We start from the raw sequence: 22,237 nt of genomic DNA on the forward strand, positions 1-22,237 counted from the left end.
ATTCTAGTCGAAATAAGAGAGAAAAGTATAAAAATTTGAAGACTGAATCGTCGCAAGTTACAATGTCCCATCTGGGTAAACAAAACTAAAAGTCTCCTAGGCAAGAAATCCAAAATCCCACCAGTTTTCTGCCACTCACCCACCGACGCCCTTTTTCAAGGTTCCAACGCTTCTGGCCATAACACTATTAAAATGATTTGCCCTATTCATTGTTCATTTGTCCTATTTTCCTTGCTGTCCATATGTATCTTTTATTGTGTGTTCTTAGTCTGTTTTCGTTCCAGTTAGCCCTGAAGAATTTTAGGATCGAAACGTCACGACTTTTACATATTTACCTACACAGGCTTTTTGTAGTAGATAAACAGTTAGCTTGTATTTTTTCTCTCCAAAGTGATCAAAAGTTTCTTAACCACCGTTACTAGGGTAGGAAGCAGATATTAGCTTTACATATTTACTATCATCTTCATTTCTACACCTGAAGTTACCGAATCTGATGGGATGTTTTTATAGTCAATTTTATGTTGTAAACTGTAACCCATCTGCTTCAAGTGGGGGCGCTTTTTTACTTGGCCACTTCACCGCGATAAATTTGTTCTTACAGAGCTGCTCTAGTACATACGTATTGTACGTACATACACTGTGTGTTGTACAGGGGGCTAGGTTAGGAATCAATCCCAACTTGATCAGTAATATTGTTGTACGGTTAAGTAGCGGAAACAACGACCACCGAAACGGGCCTGCAGTTAGGACCAATAGTATGATCTTTTCTGACATCTTGGCTTATATCGGAAACTAAAATGGAGGCTAACTTGAAGCTACTAATTTCGGTTTCTATTTTCGTTTTTACAATCCCTTATTTATCAAATTCTTTGGAAAATGAAGAGGGTAAGTGTCAACAGCACCTAATCGTACATTCGTAGCCTAAGTCTTAATTAACTTAGAGCATAGACTAGCACTAGTACTATGAGGGATTGTCGTTTGTTTTTGTGTTACTGTTAGTGTTGCATGCTGTATTACTTTTAGTCTTAGGTTATCCAGGCAATATTATCTGTGGTGGTGTTTTCATTATAGCTGTACCGGACCAAGGTTGCGCTTCGTCTGGTCTACGCTTAATCTCTGTCACTGTAGTTTCTGGACTTCTATCTATTTGTACTATGTAGACATAACCTGACCCCTTAACTTGTTTCAATTGTAAACACAGTTACAGGGCCTTAGTTGATTGAGTAACATTATCATCGGCTAGTACTACTGGCCAACTTTGGCCCAGATAGGCTAAGGATATTGAAAAATGATGAACTCATGCTTGATACTTAGACCTAGTATTAACTCATCCTAGGCATAGGCTAGCCTCTTTTAATCTACCTAATTTCATTAAAGTTGGTAGTATTCATATTTTTATAAACATTTACTACGTCATGATGTTTGCCTATACCAAAACAAATTGTCGCATTAGCCTATGGTAGTTCTGATAGTGGTAATCGATAATTGCCAGTTCACTTTGGAAGTTTGATTGATTGCACTCAACACCTTAGTTGCTGTTACTTGACTACAACTTACAAAAACAAGCTAGCACTGCACATGATTTGCTTTTGAAAAATAGGTTAAAACATTACTAAGCTAAGGGAGTTTGTCAGTAAATATCGCAAAAGTACATGTTCGCACAATCCTACACTAGCTCTGTGCTGTGTTCAAAATCAGCAAGCACCTGCTCCGGTTAGATTCTTGCATAATTTACTTGTCAGTAATTCGCTTGTTCTGCAGTGCAACATTCAGTCCTAGCAATGTTTGATCAATGTGCATAATCGCAATTTCGTAAGTTATTAATCTTTTACGATTGCCAAAGTGTTCCAAAATGTGCATTCATACCACAGTAGTTTCTTCGTTGCAAAGTTGCGCAGGCCTTTTGACCACATGCTTCAGTTCAACTTTTTTATGCAACATTCAAGTGCAAACTACTGTAGTTCATACAATGTTAAAAATAGCCATTGATGCTTGAGTTTTTGAATCGGCATTGCATTAAAATTTACGTACTGTAAATGGGAAAGTTATCGGAACTGGCTGTGATTGGGTCGACTTGCCTTTAGTGTTTGGAGAAAATGGAAAATTCATTCAACTTGAATAAAACTTACAGGGGTTCATAAATTGTGTTGTGAGTAAGTACTAGGCCTTTATATAGGGGCGTGTTCTTGTGTCATTGTGATCTACGTAATATTTTCTACATCATTTAAGGAGCTCAATTGAAAAGTGCAGTATTTTTATGCTGACATTTTTCGTGTAGACATTCATTTTGCTTTATGTTGATTTCCGACATTCACAGCATATATGTCCTATAATACAGACTTCCACACAGATGTATACAAGGGAGTTGTCTACTGACCGTCTGTGTAGTAGTGTGCATTGCATGATGATTAGTCCGGTATATATCTTAACTAGTCTACACCAAAATGTCCTGTTTCAGGATTTGACAGAACTTATTATGTTGTTGTATATTAGTCTAAGGTTCCTTCTTTTGAATTTTTTTCCTGTGTACATTATAGGCATATCCCTATATGCTTCCGTTGCGCTCAAGCCAACGTCTTGTCAGGAATCATTATAACTTAGTATTTTGTGATCCTGTAGAGGTATTTTAAAGTGCATGTTTTCAGGAAGGACTGCAGGGACGCAACTTTTTCTGAGCGGACCCAAACAGTTTTAAGACATTGCGACCAGCGTGGACGCAACATACAAAATCCTAATAACGATACTGCAATGTTCATCCAGGATCTTTACATGGGTAGGGTTTCAAATGAGCTTCTGTTAGCTTCCTAACCCCTGCGATTATTGAAACAAAGAAATGTGTGTAAAACTGTGACATCACTGTGAACACTGTCAACTATCAAATCTTGGGATCACAGAATTTCAGTCTTATGCTTAAGAAAATTGCCAGTTAATTACCTAAGTTGCAGATGGTAAGAAGTCCTTCATTAAAGGGTTTGAAAAGTTTTTTTTTTCAAATTTGGTAAACCATGGAAACCTGGTTTGTGGGAAAATTCCTCCGAGGAATTTTTACACAAAAAAGGAAAAACAAAACAAAAAAGAAAGGGGGAAGAAAATAAAGAAGGAAAATTAAATTCTCGAGGTGTTTCAAAATAATGAAAAAAAGAAAGAAGAAAAAGATAGAGTAGATATAATCAGTAGCGTTTTCCACTTATTCAATGTAACAGGAGTACTAATGTGATTATGAAAATGAAATTTGTTTGTTTCAAGAGCTTTATACTGTACATCGATCAGATAATTTTAAAATTCAGTGCACGATATGCAGGTGCACTTTTTCTGCTGTCAAGCCTTTAAACAAATATGAAATATATGAAGCTGAACGTGTCCCAAATCCAGCAGCTGGCTAAATATTTTTGTTTCCATACATTGGTGCACCGGCAAGCCTGGCAACCATCAAAATACGCAGTTTAGCAAAGAAATACTGGAAACCAAATGCAAGTTTGTCCGCAGAAAGAATGCGTACAGTAGTTGACTTCTGAATATGAAATTCAGGAGGAGGAGGATGAGGAGGAGGAGGAGGAGGAGGAGGAGAAAGTGAGTGGTGTCCAAGAAGTGGAAGATAGGGGGCGCAATCCTTAGAGGGCTCCAGACAGTGGCTGAGCTAGGGGTATTGGGCAGGGGGGCGAGAATGGTCTGTAGGGGCGCTTTGACACTATCTAAGCGGAGCGCCACCACAGGTTGGCGCGAAGCGTACAGAAATTTTGTGAGTAAAGATACTCCCTAGATCGCCGGAAATGACCCTTTCCGGGCCTTGGTAAGTTGCAGATAAACGAAGAATAAATAGGTGTCGTCGCCATTTTGTCAGAAAATTACACCAACAAAATGTAACAAATGTCAATAGGTATTTGACAGTGCAATAAAAAAGTCAATAATCCCAAATAAGTAAAAAGTGGTAAAGAGCTGAAAAGGGCACCAGCAGTCCATTTGAGTCAGGGGGCCATCCGCCGCCTCTGACTGTATGGACGCTCCGCCACTGGCTCCAGTCATATAGTTTTATAGGTAGATGAGAAAGTGCATACATGTACTGTACTTTGGAGACAGGTAAATTTTAAATCCCCAAACCAGTAAATTTGTGGCATTTGTCCTTTGAAAACAGAATTGATATAAAAATTTTTACACACAGTCTTTGACGCATAAGATAATTGGTATTGTCGGAACATTCCTACCCTATGATTGAGTCTAGGCAGCATATGTAGTCATTAGCAGTTCTTTGTGAAGGAAAAACTGTCGTTAATTAAGAAAGCAGGAATGTAACATGGATAATTAACAAAATGTGGATTATTAATCTGGGAAGCGGTGGATGTATCAAATAACTACCAATCAGAAAGCTGAATTTAAATTACCGTACATTTTTGGCTTCACAGAGCGTAAAATTTGTGTCACAGAAGCAGTTGAAATTTATGTCTTTGTGTGAATGACGGTTACAGTATGTGCACAGTTAAAAGCTTTGCCTCTATTTTCAAAGTGCTACTCTAGCCTACTTTAGGCATGACTGCATGAGTAATATTGTCTCAGTACAGTCAGTAAATTTTTGGTAAAAAAGTGAACAAGTTAAGAAAAAGCTGCTAAAAAGTAGCAAAATTCAGATATTTCAGGGGCATGTTAGTGCTCACTTTAACTGTGGGCCTTGTCACACATTCCCATAACTGGCAACTTTTACAAAGACCAAGTACATACCCTCTGTCTTGCCTTTTGGTAAGACAATTCTGCATCATTCCTCATCAACTTCGCAGTAATATACTTGTCATTTGAATCAGCTTCTTACCCAACTATATTCTGGTTGAAAATGTAACATGGTGTGTACAGTACAGACTGCTTCAATAGGTACATGCATACAGGTATATGGTTTTATTTTCATTTTACTCTATCTGACGTCAGCAAAGTGAATGATCTCATGATCATCAGGGAAGAGGAGTGAAGATAACTTGAAGTTGCTCTTTTCATGATCATATAAATCATTCATCCCGAAACAACAGAATTGTTGAACTGTCTCTTCAAATTGCAGTACTTATTTTGTAACTTTCCAATCTACTGGCTCGCGCAGAGTTTTGCTCTATTGGAATTTTGTTAAAAAACCATATCGGTTTGTTAACTTTCCTTTGTCTTTTAAGCGAACTTTAGAGCTTCTCTCGTTCAGCTATATAAGTTTTTAAAGGTTGAATTATAATGCACGGTTTATGTCAAATGTCAGTTAACCTCCTTTGAGCGTTTATGTTCCTGTTCTCCATGCCCGAATAATTTCATATATATTCGATATTTTGTCTTTGTTGGTGTCTTGTACAACGCCTTCCTCTTCTTTGTTGTGCCAGTGAGTCGCGGTAAATGTGCCATTCATGTTGATTAAGGTCGTTAATTATTGATTGTGAACGAAGCATAATCATTTTCAAGAATGACAAAAAGAAAAATGGTCTCTAATGCCACATGTCATTGAAGTTATAACAATGTTAGAGAAATTTCTTCAAGGATTTTTTCATTTTGTATACATATAGTTTGATGAATTCCCATTTCATGGATTCAACGGGCCACAAGCCTCTCGCATACATGTATTACGCTCTCTGATAAGAACACTGGTCCGTCGTAGTCACGGAAGATGATAATTCGCCGTGGGGAGGCATCACAAGAAAATCATGCATACCAAACCGATCATATTTCACACTACAGTCTACTCTTATCCCTGAATGTCACAAACCAAAGAGAAAATTTTGGCTCTTGCAATTGACTTAAATTAGGTATCAGATGTTTTGTTTCCATGGTTACTACATCTGCTGCTATAAATAGAGGAGGGCTGCAAGCTTCAACTGCCTCCATGGAACATTTTTTGGGGGAGATTATTGAGGATTAGAGGGTATATTCTTTAATAGTACTTGCAGGAATTTACAGTCAGGTGCTGCTATCTTGTGTAAAGTATCCTATTCTAGAATGTACTTGAGTTTCGTCAAATTTTAAAAGCTGATGATATGACAAGACTGACGAATTCCCTTCTTAAGTTTCTTTACCTTGTCAAACATTCCACTCTTCGATGCAGTTGTCAAGAAACTTGGTATACTTTTGTTTGATGAAATGCTTCCTGCCATACAAATGCAAACAAGTTTTACAGTCGTTTCAGGTTTAAATCTTATGAAAAAGAAAAAATGAAGAAAGATTTTAAATGGAATATTTTTCCCCATACCTCTATAGAAAACAAGTTTTACAGTCGTTTTAGGTTTAAATCTTATGAAAAAGAAAAACATGAAGAAAGATTTTAAATGGAATATTTTACCCCGTACCTCTGTAAAGAACAAGACGTTCCTAAATTGAATCGTTACACAGTATTTGAAATGAAGATTTTCAATAGAGCTTTATTCATATATCCCCATCTCGGTTTTGTATACAAAACTTTTAGTTTTAAATTTAACATTCCCTGGACATTCCTACCGGCCAGATGAGGGATCTTACAAATTTCAATCTGATAAATTTCTTATTACTCTTCATGAAGTTAATAGCCTGTATTTGGTAACCAACTTTTCATCTTTGGGAAAACATGTTTATATATGTAAGCAATTATGTGAATTATAAACACACCGCAGACCATTACATTTTGAATACCAATACAGTCAAGTCTATGACTTGAAAAACAGTATGGCTGCATTAAAACACGCTTTGACCTGGTCAGCCATCAGAGAAGCATCTCATAATGTACTGTACTAGAAGTGAAAGTAATTGTCATATTTGGAAGGAATGCTCCTAAATAGAATAACTGCGAGTGACGAGATTAGATTTGGAAAAGGTCATTTAAGTTTTAAAATGATTTGTCGTGATATCTCGTATTCTGGCCCTGTCACATATTGCTGTCACATGGTTGTTCATGGTGCAACATATTCATCCATAGAATTGTGCAAATGATGATGTTAAAAAGCTAACCGTAACAATTCAATTTTGGATTCTGAAAAATTCATAAGCCTTGCTACAGAAAATGTGCTCACTATAAAATTATTCGCTGTATGGAATAATACTAATCAACTTGCAATGATAGTATATATTTTTCAGACTATTCTGTTGTTAAATGTACTGCACCTTTTAAGGATTTGCAGTCAACTGTATTCAAGCTGAATTTACCTGCAGGCCAAAGTAGCAGAACAAATATATACACAGTTGGCCTTGTGTACATACATACTGTACAGTAACAGTACAGTACTGACAGCTCAACAGGACTACCAAATATCTAGTCACTGTACTTTTCGGCAAGTTATATGTAGCATTGCCTGCTTTTTGTAAGTAACTTTGAATTAAAATTGACTTGACAGTTGACTTTTGTAATGGGTCGAGGTTACTTTGAAGTTGAGTTTACGGTGTACCGTATCCCATTTTCATACCCACATCTATCTGTATGTAACCTTCAAATGGGGGACCGATCCAAGAGAAACAATGTACTATTTTACAGTAGATGCCTTTCAGGACATCTTATTATTGTTTTAAAGGACAATGCCTCATACAAAATATAATTAGTGCTTTTTTCCAGGGTTGGCCGATTTACATCACTGGATTTACTTTAAAAAAAAAAAATCATTTTGATGTAAATTACAGATTTGAATCTTTTTAGACATCTGGAAAAGAAATGAAGAAAATTAGAACAGGAATAGTTATTACTTTCTCAGATCTTTTATTTAACATGGTAAAAACCTGCAAAAGGGTAAAGAAGTGATAATATACAACTTAATGTGAGGTTATTATGGACCAGAAACTTTACAGGATGGCCAAGTAGCATGACTTTTTTCTACGTTGAAGTCTTAATCATAATCATCAAATTATTAAATTTTAACATTTTTTCCAGTCACTTTTGAGATCATATTTTCATATAAAATGTAGCAACATGAAAATTAATCAGATGTGGCAACTAAAGGAAAAGTAATAATACCTTCTGTGAGGGCCTAATAAGTACAGTTGATTACAATAAGCTTCACTGAAATTACTCTTCAATTCAGGCTTCTCTACTCCAGTAAACTGAAAGTATGAAAGTTATTGTTCTGGGTTGTTAGAATATACTGTATATTTTTTTGTCAGAACTGTGGCTAGAATATAATCTTGTCAAGGATAGAACAGACGTCAATTTAAGTGTTAAGGACTGTATACTGCAGCTTAGTTATAATTAAAGGTTTGGTACTGTACGTTTCAGTAGTTTAGTGCTAAATTACAGTAGCAACAGAGCTACATATCTGTGTCCTTCTTGGCTTCTAATGCTTTAAATAGAAAAGGATATGCGGGGTGGGGGAGGGGTAGGAATAAGGGTGGGGTATTCAATGCTGAGCTACAGTATTAGTTGCAGTACTTTTCCTCAGATAGTAGTCCACAGCAATAAGTACAATAAATGTAAAATTATCAAGGTTAGACTGTAAGTAATGGAAGTATCTCATTTCTACTCTTCACTTGAATGGAGGGTATACCATCACATCATACAACTTTAAAAAAATATTTATATGTGTTTTTATTATAAAAGGAAAGCATTAATGTACAAATGCTGGTATTGCTATAGAGACATCGTAATAGTGCAAAACTAAATCCAGGAAAGTGAGTGTTTTTTACTTCTAGTAGTTGCTCTGTGAAGTGTTGGTGATAAAGTACTCTAATAAAGGGAAAAAACAAGAAGATGGTTGCTGGTATGAGCTTGTTCTAATGAAATGTTATGTCCTTTTTTTCCAATGACTCGCTCTTGCAGGATAATTTGTACTGTACTGTGTCTCTATTTCTGTGTGTAGATTAGGACAATTAGGTTAATTTGGTTGTGGGGAGACAGGTTAGCTTGTCACTCGTATATCCAAACCAGTGCATACAGTCGTCATTGTATGAATCAATGGAGAGAGCTAACAGGCCTAGAATAGGATCATGATATTGTATCAGTAATTTGGTTCACAAATAACCCAGTGCAGAATAGTAAAAGTGATTTAATTGTTTCAATTTTTTGATGGGTTTGTTCTTTCTTCCCATGAGAAAGAAGTATTGACAAAAAGCTGTCGAGCCGTGGATGAAGTAACCGTCACCTTCTATTCGCCAACCCCAATTTAAATGGTTGATTGATTGAATTTTATAATTATGAAAAAGGTGCACAGAAGAGCGAGCCAGTCTTGTCACATAAAGCATGAAACATGTGCATGGATAATGCCTCATACAAAATATAACCACTGTAGTACTTTATTCCAGGGTTGTAAAAGATGTAAATTACAGATTTGAATCTTTTTACACATCTGGTAAAAAAATGAAGTAATTTAGAACAGAAATAGTTATTACTCTCTCAGATCTTTTATTTAAATTGTTAAAAACCTGCAAAAGGGTAAAAGAAGTGATATACAACTTAATGTGAGGTTATTATGGACCAGACACTTTACAGGATGGCCAAGGATAGCAAGGATCGAATGAGCCAAACAAACCCATTCTTAAAACCTTAAAAACAGTCCAACTACTACTGTAATTATATACACTGTCTTTGGGTATTAAACTTAACAAAAGTACATCTTTTAGAAAGTTAAAATGAGGCGTTAACCAGTTGTTGAGGGGGGGGGGGAGAGTAGGGGAAGGATGCTAAAGTGGATGTGTTTGAGTAATGAGGAAGAATGTTTGATGAAACTTTTGGAGATTTCACTCATTACAGGACATTGACATCATTCCTCAGATATCCTCAGGTGATAAACTTTCCACTCAACTGTTCCATTTGACTCCAGCTAGGTAATAGCAATATGGAATCGATTTTCTTGTCACGAAGATTGGTAGAAACTTTATTCTCCACATTCCTGACTGACGACCTGTACACTCTCTCCTGTTCATATCTCATTGCTGGGACAGGTTTCGTATAACCGGCCGATCTGGATTTAAGCTCACAAAGCTGCAAAATATACCGTTGTTGTTGTTGGACTCTCTCTGTAGTTGTAATTACCGAAGTCATCACATCCATTTTCCTTGGGTATATGAGAGGCCATTTAGGACTTTAATTCATTGCATCGTATTATAGCTGTATAGTAATGCAAAAGAGAATGCGGCAGTTTTGCAAATTGCCTGAGCTGCTGCTTGCTGCCGTAGCGAAGCCTACTTGTGATCACATGGAATCCATAGAATCACAGTTTGCTGTGAAATTGCTCAAAAATGCTGACGTGATGTGATTTGCCCTAAAGTTTTGATCCAATTATCAGAGGCTGTTTACTCCAGAGATGAGAGAGTTGACCTTTAATGACATTAAGGTGTAACATTTTTATATCTCCCTTGAAAACTTTATTTGTATCCTCAAAAAGTCTCTCTCACACAATATTTCAACTACTGTACTCTGCTCACAAAAGACTGGTTAAGGAGCAAAGCAGTAAACTAAAACTTGCTAGATAATTAATGCTATATTGGCCACAGAGTTTTAAAACTGTCAGCCACATTTAAATATTTTCGTAAAGTTTTTGAGAATACCTATCTGCATGGTATTATAACTTTGTCACAATCTTTGCACTGAATGTCTTCACAAGTTGACATTCTAACATTATGAGTGAAGCAGTCTTTAGTGAATGTTGGGTTTCCCTTACAGTGAGTGATAATTCTATTTTGTTATTCTATTTTTTCAAATTCTATTAAGATATTTCTATCCATTTTAAGCAGAAATTATTCAGGTTTATTTTGTAAAAAAACTTCGGTGTTTGCTATCTCTTTACATTATCTCTTTTTTTACAAATTTAACTGATCAAGAAGTAACAGTTGAGTTTATGCAAATTGAGACAAATTACTTTGCTCTCTCACCTGTCTCTTCACAATAATGGCACCCTCAATGTACCACTTGCCAAGAATGACCTAATAACCTTAACATACCGGTCTGGTCCTGGTATCCACCATTACCACCCAGAGACCGTCCTTCAAGGTTTTATTTTCATCCTTATTCAACACTGAACTCTCCTGACATCTTTGAAAGGAGTTTAAGGAGCCTTCTTGGCTCTTCTTAGTCTTGCAGAAACAGTGACAGTGCCAAACTGTGATTGCACTATGATTGTTGCAGTGAAACTGAACAATGTGCATTGGATATATATAATACATGTAAATAACACTGTTTTTTGTGCATCTATTCTCACCTTATTACACCCTCACTGGAAGGAAATCTTATCCTCTGATGTCATCAGAAGGTGGCAGTCTACTGTTTCACCTGCTTTAATTTTTTTTTTTTATCATCTCCTCTCAGAACTGCTAACATGTCCGGACCCTGTGATTGAGAAGTGTCTTGGATTAGGAAGGCAGCCATGCTCGGGGAGGGAGAGGATCTGCGGAGAGTGCATCGACCCAAAATATGAGATGATAGATGAAGCCTGCGTCATAATCAAAGGTAAGTTTGAAGACCGTGAGAAGTCTGTGCCACCACATTACACACATGTCAAATTGGGCCTTGTCTGATCGATAGTTACATGCAGTTGAATTAAGATATAACATAACAGTCAAAGCCCCGTACTATGCATTCCATCATAAACACAAGGTAACCGATCCCTCGCTCTACAATCATTTCTGGTACTTATAGTTAATGATACACAATCATGACAAGTGCTGTTTTTCCCAAAAGTTTAGCACATTCTCAGAGATCGGGGGAATGAAGAATTCAAACTAACACAAAGGTGTCCAGTTCTTTGTTATTGTATTGGTCGAGATGAAAGGAATTTACTTTGCTCCTTGCTTATCTGTCTCCCCACAACAGTAGCACTCTCATTCTAACGTGCCTAGAAAGAACTGGTAACCTTTTAATGTTTGCCCTCTATGACCTGCCCCCCCCAGCCCTTCCTTCTCATTCTTCCATCCACAGTAACAGCATCGTACTGTACGTAAATTTCGTCTGGATTATTTTCTACGGAATTCGTTTGGAACATTGACCAAGGATTCTAGCTTTTTCATCCATTGGTTTAATGTTTTCATCTCGACCAAGACAATAACAAAGAAAGGGACAGCTTTACAGTAGTTTGGTTTGAAGTTTTCATTCGCTCGGTTTCTGCAAAAAGTGCCGAAATTGGCAATTGGCAAAGCAGGACATGGTCGTGATTGTGTGAATATTTACTGTACACAATGGCACTGAAAACAGACAGTTTAGACCGAAGAGATTGAATCCATATAAACGGAGCTTAAATAAATAGTCAAGAGCTGGAAAAGTGTAAAGATGTACTGAACTGTACAGAAGTTTGCTCCTCACCTACTCTCTCCTCCACATTACCACATTTCCTGTCTCTTGTCAAAACAAAAGTAAACAACGACTCATATTTGATGACATTTTGGTCGGGTATTGTGGGTAAGGTTAGGATTATTCCCATACTAGTCACCGTGGGCTACCGTAGGAAACGAATTGATTTGACTGACTGGCTTTTGTTCGTACAGCATATTGCATATAAACCCATAGTTAGTAAGTATTGTATGTTGTTCTCATTGTAATTTTCGTAGTTCATTTGACGTTGAAAAGCTTCTGATCCATGTTAACTAGATAATTGACTGTTCTATTGAGAAGAAAATCACTTTACCACATGTGTCTAATCGCTTAAAGATGTATAGTGATGTGTTAGGCATACATATACAGTATATATTAGCGTTGTGCGGGATCCCGGTAGTCAAGTGAATCCCGGTATCCTGATCCCGGTATTGACTAGTCCCGATCACAGTGCAATGTGTAACTACTACCGGTAGTGGGAAAACAACCATTTATTACTGTACATTCGTTTCGGTATCATTCCCGGGAATCCCGAACATAATAAAAATATCTACAGTACGTGTTACTATTTGAAATAAAGAAAAGAAAACACCTTTATTTCTGGTTTTTGTGTTCTTAGTTTGAATAATATCTGATCAATTTACATACTGGCCTAGACCTATATATTAACGAATCAACTTGTAATTTGGACCTAGGCTACACCAAATATCGAACGTTACCTGGGCTCAGCATGTTATATGTACAGTATAGTATTCTGTTAATTATGTCAAGATTTGTGCAGATTTAAATATCTTTTGCAGTTCTAGGTGATTAGACATATATATATGTACGCATGTAGTGTTATCGTGATATTTTAATTGTAATTTTAATATATTCATATTAAGCAATTTATTGAAAGTAAGGTTAGTGAAGTGTGCAGCTTTACAATGCAGTGGTGTTGGAACTCGGTCAAGTTGTCAACACTTTTTCCTATTTGTTATATTTGTAAGATTTCAAGCTAAGAAACATTTAAAACAAAGGAGAAGAAGGGGGAAACAAATGTAACCCCTGATTGGAATGTTACAAACCAAGAGTATGGAACTTCTGATTGTCAATCTACCAATCTGAAGAAAATTTCACTGTTTCCCCTGACTCTGCTTTAACCCGAAATAATCCTGGAGCCGGCCGTGAATATCACTGAGCAGTACCCCATCTGTTGTTGTTGTCGTCAACGTCATCGTCTTTGAGAAAATGAAATGAGAAATGATCTAGTTACTGGATGGCAGCTTAAGTACTACCACATGCAGCAGAATATAACAATTTACTTGGTTCCAAACCAGTAAGTTTTGGAATTTCAAAGCCAGAGCATCTTTTCCATCTATATTATAGTTTAGAGATAAAGACATTCATGTTTCTTTCAAAAGATTGACAAACTAGAGTACTGTACATACTGTAAGATGATGTACTGTAAGTTTTGTTTTGATGCTGCAGAATAATATTACACTATTTCTTTCATGATTGATGGGCAGAGACTGTAAGAGTGAATCCCATTGCTTAAGGATTAAAATACTTTTATGGCATTTCGACCTTTAAAATGCCCATGAAATTGCTAGTCAAAAAGTCCCACTGTGGAAGAAATTGCACTCATGTTTTAAAAAAATCTGCGCCATTTGCAGTAAAGTAGATTTATTGCCTTTCTGCGTTGCCTTGTTTTTTTTCCTTCTGCAAATGGCACAGAAGATCCTCTTCAACACACCAAAATTCCTAATTTAGAAGTAAATTTGTGATCAACTTCTTCAGCACATAACACGCTACCATGGCAACGTGTTATCCTTGACAGAAGGAGTGACGCAATGTAGATTCCGTGTGCGTCAGCGGCTATCCGTCGTTATGAATCGAGAGAGAAAATCTGGCAGGACAATGAGAGCGTAAGAGAGCAAACATTTCATGCCGAGAGGCTTTAACCAAATATATATAACAGAAAAGTAAAGGCAATTGGAATTATCCTTTGTGAAATGCAAGTTAGGCAGTCATTTTCCGCGGCGAGGTTTTCTAGAGTTGCCGTCTGGTAGAGACGTTATGGGAACGGAAAAACTAATATTACTCTACTGTAGAACTGGATGTAAAATATTTAGATATAACGATAAAAAAAATTACTGACACTTTAATGATATCTTAATCAGCGTTAATGTACAGTACTAAGTAAAATATTATAATAATCATAGATTATCTTATTAGTGATGCCGTATTGATAAATTGGGTCTTTGAAAAATAAAGCATCTTGAAATACAAAAACTGGAATTTGTTCCTTTTCCTTGATTCATAATTGAGTCACAACTGTGTAAATCTAAGGAATTGTACAGTACTTGGCAAAACATTTGTTGAGTCCAGCGTTCTATTCGAAATATTTTTCGTCAGAGAGGAAATTGAAATTTAAAACTCAAAACTTGGAAAATTGCTGGTAGTTAAAGATTTTCTTCATGTACAGTAAGAATTAAGTTCTTTATTAAAGCTGACATGTTGCTCAATGTCTTCAGAGAATGACAGAATTCTTGGTACATGCTTTCATCTGACGACTAAATATTTCCTGAAACAGTAAAATGAAAATTTACAAACAAAAAAAATATCATAAAAATGACTTAAACAACTATTTTATGGATATCCTGATCTGAAAGGTAAAAGCAAAAGAATTAGAAAGAGAGCATTTGGAATTTACAGACTACAGGTACATGGTACAAATAGTGCTCACAATACAGTAAGCAACGTTGACAGTACTGTATCTAGCACAAAATTTACAGTATACAGTATTTCAGCAAATAATTCCATTGTTCATGTCTAATTGATGTTTTTCACATATTTTTGCCCGATTATTTCATTTTCTACCAGTAATAGTTACTCTACATTTGTACTTATTACTGCCCTATTTTTTTTGGGTCAGATTTGAATATGTCTAAGTTGGTCTTGTTATGACCTTAGAAGTACTGCACTGTGCATATTTCTTCCAATTGACATTTACACAGTGACGAGATAAGGGTCTTTAGCAAACACTCTTTAAGAGCGCTCTGAAGATAATAGTGTAAAAATTGAACCTTTGGTTGATCTGCCCACACAGAAATTCATGCAATTTAGCACACAGGAGTCACTATGTTCAATACAGTCTGTTGTATATAATAAGGAGGGAGGGAATATCAAGTAACATACAGTAACCTTTCTAAAAATGGAAGTTATGAAAATATTGCCATGGCTCTGATTATTCTTCTTTATCAAGAGGGGAAAAAACACAAAAAACAAAGATGGAGAGCAAAAACTGTTAACAAATCTCCTCATCTAAGCAAACAGAAAGCATGTGTCCACAGTAAAATGTGAAAACTAGAGGGCCTGATGTTACAATCCTAGCAGGACCTTCTTCATAGGCAAACAGAAATGCAAACAGAATAGGGACTGGTACATTTAAACTGCTGTATAATAGGTAGATGGGCATCTTGACTTTAAATGCACATCCATATGTCCATCCATCTAGTTTAAACGTGTCTGTAATCTACTGGCATGGAAGGTACAGTAGCCTAACCGCATCAGCAGTTACTTGCCGTCAGGATTAAAAAACGTTATTCTTTTCACCAACATGTCAAATAATCGTGAAATTTGGATTGGATCAAATTGTTTTTGATCTAACAGTTGTCTTAGGTTACAGCAAGGGATTTGAAATAAATAATATTTAGACTTTCTTTTAGTGACAACACACCAGTTGGTACATTCATCCTATGACAGTATTAAACAGCAAAACACTTTCTAGACAACACGTTCGTTTAATTCTGAGACCATAGACTCTAATGCCCTGGTCTGTCAGAACAGTTGGGTAAGCAGTTGTTACGATCGGTCACGAGTGAACAAGAAAAATTCCAGCTTGTGCAGTACAGTATCTCTAGCTGATGGAATATGACGCATGTATGTAAATACTGCAGCCATTGCATTGGCCTACAAATACAGCTAATTCTGGGTACAGAATATGCTAAATTTTTATAAGTTCACTTATTAATAATACTTCAGTGCTCTAATTTTATCAAATGCAAAGCTTTTCATAAGTGTGATGTCACACAGAAATGCCTGAGCAGTATTTCTTCAACATTGTATCCTCTAACATAGGAGAAATCAGCCACTTCAATTTTGACTTGCAAATCAGTGCCAAGCCTCTCAACTGTCTTTGTCCATTATACAGTTTTACAAATTAGGCTTGAATCAGTTGGGGTACTGACCATTTTCATGGTAGCGTGCTTGATTTGGAAATTGACCAAACCGATTGCTCTGTTATGCAACTTAGCATGTAGATACAATATGTACTGTATGGAGTATATCGTGTATTGTGAAGGAAATCAGCCAGGCTATATTGTTGTAACAAAGATTTCCATGGAATGTTCATATAAATACATTGACATTTTTATCTCAATACATTACATGTATAGAGATATTGTAACAGTTAGTGGGACTCTCTCTTCTCTTAAAAATTTTTCAGCGTCTTCATACAAAGTTCTTTTTCTCTGGAATTTCCAGAGCAAGCATATATCATATAGGCCTACAAAAGTTACTATTTTTTATTCCAGAACTATATCTCATTCTATGACTTTTTCACCGATTTATGTCCAAATCAGGCCAAATCGGGCCGAAACACAGTTTGTTTTATGCCTTTTTGCACACGCTCCAAAACTTGTTTGTAGGGAACTTTTGCCCACGTTTTCCTGTTTTTGATGATTAAGCCCCGCCTCCAAGCATGGTTTGTAGCAGATTGGCCAAACTCATGGCAGCTACATGTTAGATATACGAAAATGGCTACCCTCGCGACTAATTTTCTGTACTGTGTGTAGTGTATTGCACGCTAATTACATTTACACATTTTTGTACTGCTGACTGCTACAGTACGTTTAACTCGTAGTCCAACCATTGTTGTGCAAAAAAAAAACAATACTTTGCGTAGCTTTTAACATACTTTCCTAGCTGCTATCGTCGCGCATGGTACCCGAACACCAGACGTAGTCAACGGGAAAATCTTGCCTAAGCATCTCTTTATTCGCTGAAATTGTGACGCAGTTAACTCAAACAAAAATATCCATGAAATACTGCAACCTTCGACCACATGTTAGCCTAACCACCACACTAAGTCAATGGGAAATGTAGCCTAACGATAGGTTTGCAAAAAAAAAATGCGTAGCTTAGTTTACAACTTTCAATTTGCTGGAAATCGGCATTTGTTTGGAAGGTATGTGCTATGTCTTAAAGAGGGAATGTCGTATTTTAATTGGAGTAGTTTCTAGTTGTTATTATTTCTTTACATAAATCTGGTAACATTCTAGAGTAATATTAAACAAGTTACGATGCTACAATTTGCTTTCCAGTTTGATTGGCCTTAGCATACATTTCTAATTGAACTTGCATGGAGTTAAATAGGTAACGAATTAGGTATGTTTAACTTCAAGTTCGAAACATTTCTTTTTGTTCAAAAAAGGTAAAATACCGAAAATAAGTACAAAATAATGTCGGAATGTATGCAATATGTAATTAAAATTTACACTTTGGTAAAGATTGAAGATGGATGGTTTGTCTGAGATGCTTTTTGAGATGGATATTTTGAGTAACTATTCTTAGCCCATTTCAAGCCATTAACAGTTGACATACACGTCGAGGTGGTTAGGCCATTCGCTTAGCACAGTGCTGATAAGGTAGGATGTCATATTTACGTATTTTGGAAATTTGTAAAAAAAAAAAAAATCCAGTGGTGATTTGATAGTTTAGTTACTTAGTTTAGTAGAAAAAAGTATCAGGAGGGACACTTAAGTCCCCATCAAGGACCCTATAGAGAGAGAAAAAAAACTGAAGACAGACACTCAGACCCGATTACAATGCTTAGAGTACTTGTCCAAAGCATTCTTAAACCCATTCACACTACTTGCAAGTACAACTTTCTCAGGCAAACCATTCCACTCATTCACAACCCTATTAGAAAAAAGTTATGCCGAATATTAATCCTACTATGCGACTTTTGGAGTTTAAGACAATGACCTCTAGTACAACTACTGTTAGCAAACAAGAAAAAGTCGGTAAAGGATAAATTGTCGAAACCATACACAATCTTGAAAACCTGGATCAAGTCCCCACGTAACTTTCTAAGCTCCAGTGTGGTGAGATTCAACAGTTGTAACCGCCTATAATAAGGAACCCCCTTTAATGAACTAATCATCCTAGTAGCCCTCCTCTGGACCATTTCAAGTACTTCCTCATCCTAGCAAAGTAAGGGTTCCAAGCCTGCACAGCATACTCCAGATGAGGCCTAACCAATTGCTTATAAAGCCTAACTACGACGTCCTCTTACAGAAAACTGAAGTTCCTCTTGTTCATACCTAAAACCCTATTACCTCTTTTAGCAGCTTCAAGACAATGTTTAGAAGGTTGCAGAGATGAGTCAATGTAGATACGTAGGTCTCTTTCAACAGAGACCTCCTGTAACTCCACACCATTAAGATTGTATGTAAACTTTTGCTTACTACTACCAATGTGCATTACCTTACATTTATCAATATTAAAAAGCATACAAACAAAAGGATACCTAAGAGCCTTGTATTACAACGAAAGGAAACAGGAAAATCACAACAATAATTGTTTTTATCACAAACTTTATTGCCGATTTCGTATAAACGGGATATTTTCTCTTTTTCAAATAATCGGAATCGGTACATGAAAAAATAATCGGTAATCGTTATTTTCTTTACTGCATAATCGTTTGAACACTACTTGGAAGTGCACAGAGTTTTGATGGTAGTCACCACTACTGTCTACAGTAACATAGGTCGATAGGCCTAGGCTACAGTAGCTTTCTTAAGGCGGGCATCAAGAATGATGGTCGAGTTGTTCGCCTCTTCTAATTTGGCCGTTGTCATTGCCGTCAAACTATATGACCAAAAAGTCCAACAGAGATTGACCCAAGATGAAGGATACCACATAAAAAAAACAAGTTCTTAAATATTCTATTACATTACTAAACCTTGCAACGACACACAGGCAATGAGCGCTAAAGGCAACACTCGCAGGATGAAGTGTAACCTGAAGAGACTATTCGTGGAAAAGTAGTGTAAATGCAAGTTCTATATTTGTTGTATCATGATTGATAATGATAATTGTAGAGACAGAGAAAAGATATGAAATTAGGAATCGAAATTAACTTCCAGTATTGAGATACTGCGTCATTGATGCTCTTGTTTAAACTTAGAAATGGTATTGTACAGTAGATGAATTTTTTTGTTGAAATCATAAAAAGTAAGAAATTATCTTTAGATATATCAATTGAAAAAAATGAGGAATTTCCAAACTGTGTCATATATGTGGTGATGATGGCAGCACTGTACTGGCTGGCCGTTGTGGATCGTAAACTAATGTGTGGATTTGATAGATTGTATGTTTATATTTCCAGTCAGTTGGCTGAATGTCGAAAGTCACGGTCAAAGGTCAACATGCAAGATTTAATTCGCTCCTCGCTTACCTGTCTCCTCACAACCTTAGCAACCGTTCTACAGTGCCTATAATGTCCTGGTAATCTATGACCGGCACCCCGGTCATTGCCGTTACTTCTCATTCTACCATCCTAATTGCCTGCACGCATTTATTTCGATCAGAATATTTCCTTTGGATTACAATAGTTAAAAAAATATTGTTTTCTCTCTAAATTCTCTTTATAAATGTGTATTTTGTTAAATAATATTCTGAAGTGTAATTTCTATACCATATGCTTGTAATTTCTAAGTCAGATGGATATAACATAGTGTGGATTAAAACCTGTAGTCTTTAAGAAAGTTAACATTTGTTTTACAGACAAAGCTTGCCTAGTAATTCTCAATTTAGTTTAAGACTTTAACTTCGTTTGAAGATTATACCATAAAGAACATTAAACTGGTCTGGTTGAGGTTCATTGTTAAAGTTGTTTTTACATGAAATGTTGACACATGTATACCCCTTGATTACTACAAACATGTACAGTATAGTGATGAAAATTTGTGTTCATTTTAGAGAAACCTGGAAAAATCAAATGTAGTGAGCTTAGGAAATACTTTCAGTTACATTTATTCTTCTATAAGATCACACCAAAAACTAATGAGATTCTAGTGGTTAAAAAAACACATCATGTATGCAGAATTTACTTCACTCCCACCTTACCAATCTCCTCACTACCTCAGCACTTTCACTATATACTGTGTCTAGAGTGAACTGGTAAACTTTTAACACTGTGCACCCTCTATGACCAAACCCCGCCTGTCAATGACCTCTCCTCTCATTCTACCACCCAGAATGTTTAGAGCGCTTTGTGTTCGATCAGCTCGAATCTTACCAAACTGCGGTATTGAGGACCTCTTTTAGTGCTTATGGAAGAGCACGTGTATAGCCCGATAAGCATCCTTTTGAATCTGTAAGCATTGTCTAACATGATTGCATTGTGTAATAAGCTGGTAGCCTTGTACTGTACTCAATGTACATGTGAAAGCTATCTGCAGGCACAAACTGTATATGCAAACTACTGTACAAACAACCCTTTTTAATTCCCCAGTGAATGAGGTCGCCAGGAGGAACATCCTGTGGCGACTAGATCTTTATTTTCCCCAAATTCTGGTCGCCCAGAATGAAAATGTGATCGCCACTTTGATATGCTAAATATTAGTACAAAAAACACTAGGCCTAGGCTCAACATCAAGTAGAACTACTGTACTGTCAGTACTGACTACACTAACGTTGAAATATAGTATGTTCTAATTCCCGCGCTAATAGGGTTGGGCGATATATCGAAAATTATTATTATCGCGATAATTTTTTGGTATTGAACAAATGACGATAATTTCTTGTGAAAGAAATTTGAAATAAATGTGGAAAAAATGCGATTATCCTTTCTCCGTTTAATGTGTAAATGTTATTCTAGCATTCCATGGTTAAGCAAGTTGAAAAGAAATAAAGTTTATCAACTTCATGACTTTTGAAGTTCGTAAAAACCCGTCCTTTACAACATTCACTGTATAGAGAACAAAACTCTGAAATCAGTAGAGAAATGACCAATTGTGTACGAAAAGTAAGTTGGTACACCTTTCAAGTTTTACGAAAGATCGAGCAAAATACTTTCGAAAAATTCACGCGAAACTGGCAAATCGTGCTAAATGCAACTAATTTCATGTAAACAAGGCTCTAGTACACCCATTTATAAATTAACCATAAGACCACATCTGGTGTTGAGCGAAAAACAAAGTATTTTCTAGAATTTCCACAAAAAAATGGAAAAATTAATATCCTACCATAGTTAAGTGTATAGTAAATAGCCTAACCATTTCGTCGGTTACGGATCTCACGTAACAACAAAAACACAACTTAAATTGTATTTTGCGAAGTTGACGTTCTCTACAAGGACATGGAAACAATATTTAGCATTTAGTTAATCATGCCAAGTGGCCTAAAACATGGGATTGCAAGTTTTACTTTCATAAAGATGCCCATACTGTAGCTATTGAGGCCTTGATATCGTGCTATGTCTGTATGGTATAGACTGTGCCTCGTGTATCATGGGGAATAGATTGTTTTGTTCATGCGAAGGAGTCGGTTGGCTTGAGGTGTGTTTTAACTTACCCTAATGTTACGGGGATATTTACCTACTTTTCTTGAACGTCTAAGATTATATTTTGAATCACTTTACCGATCGGTTACTGACTGACCTAATTAATTCTAGAGTGGAGCCAAAAAAGTTTACTCCATGAAAAGTTTTTTTTGGAAACGTGCCAAAAATGTTAAAAACAGGTGTTAGACAGGGGGTTGTTGGCAATGTACCTGGGAAATTCGAAACACATGAAGCCAGCCTACCGTGATATTTAAGTAGGGTTAAACACTGCAGTTGTAAACTGATGTACGTATCGTGCACGCTGTTCATTGTTAGGCATTCTAGAAACGGGGCTTTGCCGAACGTAGTGTTTCATAATATCGACAGTTTTGTAAGGGAAATCCACTCAATATTAATTTTTTAGCAACATGCGT

The 22,237-nt window shown here is 36.3% G+C and overlaps 1 protein-coding gene across 1 annotated transcript in view; it reads left to right on the forward strand.

The window, feature by feature from the left end:
* Nucleotides 1-648: 648 nt before the first annotated feature.
* Nucleotides 649-22,237, forward strand: part of LOC139964237 (neural proliferation differentiation and control protein 1-like) — a 125,685-nt gene continuing 104,096 nt past the window's right edge. The window contains exons 1-2 of the mRNA XM_071965682.1: nt 649-885; nt 11,213-11,353. Coding sequence (XP_071821783.1) covers nt 798-885; nt 11,213-11,353 — 229 coding nt within the window. The 5' untranslated portion in view covers nt 649-797. The remainder of the gene's footprint in view (nt 886-11,212; nt 11,354-22,237) is intronic.

The sequence above is a fragment of the Apostichopus japonicus genome, chromosome 22, assembly GCF_037975245.1.
Source record: "Apostichopus japonicus isolate 1M-3 chromosome 22, ASM3797524v1, whole genome shotgun sequence".
Classification (NCBI taxonomy): domain Eukaryota; kingdom Metazoa; phylum Echinodermata; class Holothuroidea; order Aspidochirotida; family Stichopodidae; genus Apostichopus; species Apostichopus japonicus.